Here is a 2,500-nt window from a genome sequence, read left to right on the forward strand (position 1 = left end):
TTCATGTAGAGCTCGTGTAGAGTTCATGTAGAGCCCGTTTAGAGCCCGTGTAGAGCTCGTGTAGAGCTTGTGTAGAGCCCGTGTAGAGCTCGTGTAGAGCCCGTGTAGAGCCCGTTTAGAGCTCGTGTGAAGCTCGTGTAGAGCTTGTGTAGAGCTCGTTTAGAGCCCGTGTGAAGCTCGTGTAGAGCTTGTGTAGAGCTCGTGTAGAGCTCGTGTAGAGCTCGTTTAGAGCCCATGTAGAGCTTGTGTAGAGCTCGTTTAGAGCCCGTGTAGAGCCCGTGTAGAGCTCGTTTAGAGCCCGTGTAGAGCTCGTGTAGAGCCCGTTTAGAGCCCGTGTAGAGCTCGTTTAGAGCCCGTGTAGAGCCCGTGTAGAGCCCGTGTAGAGCCCGATTAGAGCTCGTGTAGAGCTCGTGTAGAGCCCGTGTAGAGCCCGTGTAGAGCTCGTGTGAAGCTCGTGTAGAGCTCGTGTAGAGCTCGTGTAGAGCCCGTGTAGAGCCCGTGTAGAGCCCGTGTGAAGCTCGTGTAGAGCCCGTGTAGAGCTTGTGTAGAGCTTGTGTAGAGCCCGTTTAGAGCTTGTGTAGAGCCCGTTTAGAGCTTGTGTAGAGCCCGTTTAGAGTTCGTGTAGAGCCCGTGTAGAGCCCGTGTAGAGCTCGTTTAGAGTTCATGTAGAGCTCGTGTAGAGTTCATGTAGAGCCCGTTTAGAGCCCGTGTAGAGCCCGTGTAGAGCTCGTGTAGAGCCCGTGTAGAGCCCGTTTAGAGCCCGTTTAGAGCCCGTGTAGAGCTCGTGTAGAGCTTGTGTAGAGCTTGTGTAGAGCTCGTTTAGAGCCCGTGTAGAGCTCGTTTAGAGCCCATTTAGAGCCCGTGTAGAGCTCGTTTAGAGCTCGTGTGAAGCCCGTGTAGAGCTCGTGTAGAGCTTGTGTAGAGCCCGTGTAGAGCTCGTGTAGAGCTTGTGTAGAGCCCGTTTAGAGCTTGTGTAGAGCCCGTGTAGAGCTCGTGTAGAGCCCGTTTAGAGTTCATGTAGAGCCCGTTTAGAGTTCATGTAGAGCCCGTTTAGAGCCCGTGTAGAGCTCGTGTAGAGCTTGTGTAGAGCCCGTGTAGAGCTCGTGTAGAGCCCGTGTAGAGCCCGTTTAGAGCTCGTGTGAAGCTCGTGTAGAGCTTGTGTAGAGCTCGTTTAGAGCCCGTGTGAAGCTCGTGTAGAGCTTGTGTAGAGCTCGTGTAGAGCTCGTGTAGAGCTCGTTTAGAGCCCATGTAGAGCTTGTGTAGAGCTCGTTTAGAGCCCGTGTAGAGCCCGTGTAGAGCTCGTTTAGAGCTCGTGTGAAGCTCGTGTAGAGCTTGTGTAGAGCTCGTGTAGAGCCCGTTTAGAGCCCGTGTAGAGCTCGCTTAGAGCCCGTGTAGAGCCCGTGTAGAGCCCGTGTAGAGCTCGTGTAGAGCTCGTGTAGAGCCCGTGTAGAGCCCGTGTAGAGCTCGTGTGAAGCTCGTGTAGAGCTCGTGTAGAGCTCGTGTAGAGCCCGTGTAGAGCCCGTGTAGAGCCCGTGTGAAGCTCGTGTAGAGCCCGTGTAGAGCTCGTGTAGAGCTTGTGTAGAGCCCGTTTAGAGCTTGTGTAGAGCCCGTTTAGAGCTTGTGTAGAGCCCGTTTAGAGTTCGTGTAGAGCCCGTGTAGAGCCCGTGTAGAGCTCGTTTAGAGTTCATGTAGAGCTCGTGTAGAGTTCATGTAGAGCCCGTTTAGAGCCCGTGTAGAGCCCGTGTAGAGCTCGTGTAGAGCCCGTGTAGAGCCCGTTTAGAGCCCGTTTAGAGCCCGTGTAGAGCTTGTGTAGAGCTCGTGTAGAGCTTGTGTAGAGCTTGTGTAGAGCTCGTTTAGAGCCCGTGTAGAGCTCGTTTAGAGCCCATTTAGAGCCCGTGTAGAGCTCGTTTAGAGCTCGTGTGAAGCCCGTGTAGAGCTCGTGTAGAGCTTGTGTAGAGCCCGTGTAGAGCTCGTGTAGAGCTTGTGTAGAGCCCGTTTAGAGCTTGTGTAGAGCCCGTGTAGAGCTCGTGTAGAGCCCGTTTAGAGTTCATGTAGAGCCCGTTTAGAGTTCATGTAGAGCCCGTTTAGAGCTTGTGTAGAGTTCATGTAGAGCTTGTGTAGAGCCGCTCTCACCTGTCTGGAAGTTGGATTTGAGGACATCGGGAGGAAGAGCGATGGTCCAGTTCAGGATTCCTGCGATGCCTCCAGCCAGCAGGATGTTGGGAGTGCTGAGCTGAGACACGCTGACACAGAAATCACAGGTGAGTTTATAGCCCCACTGTTACCATGGTTACTGACAGAAATCACAGGTGAGTTTATAGCCCCACTGTTACCATGGTTACTGACACAGAAATCACAGGTGAGTTTATAGCCCCACTGTTACCATGGTTACTGACACAGAAATCACAGGTGAGTTTATAGCCCCACTGTTACCATGGTTACTAACCTTTGACCCTCGGGCGTCAGGAAGTGTTTGAGGTATTGATATGTCAGGAAGTAG

At 53.0% G+C, this 2,500-nt stretch overlaps 1 protein-coding gene across 1 annotated transcript in view; it reads right to left on the reverse strand.

The window, feature by feature from the left end:
* The window catches only part of LOC128358019 (mitochondrial carnitine/acylcarnitine carrier protein-like), an 11,312-nt gene that overhangs the window by 4,450 nt on the left and 4,362 nt on the right, over window positions 1-2,500 (reverse strand). Inside the window, exons 6-7 of the mRNA XM_053318482.1 lie at window positions 2,447-2,500; window positions 2,134-2,243 (exon numbers count right to left, since the gene is read on the reverse strand). The exon at window positions 2,447-2,500 is cut by the window's right edge and continues 19 nt beyond it. Of these exons, the coding sequence (XP_053174457.1) occupies window positions 2,134-2,243; window positions 2,447-2,500 (164 nt within the window). The remainder of the gene's footprint in view (window positions 1-2,133; window positions 2,244-2,446) is intronic.

This window comes from Scomber japonicus, chromosome 4 (genome assembly GCF_027409825.1).
Source record: "Scomber japonicus isolate fScoJap1 chromosome 4, fScoJap1.pri, whole genome shotgun sequence".
Taxonomy (NCBI): Eukaryota; Metazoa; Chordata; class Actinopteri; order Scombriformes; family Scombridae; genus Scomber; species Scomber japonicus.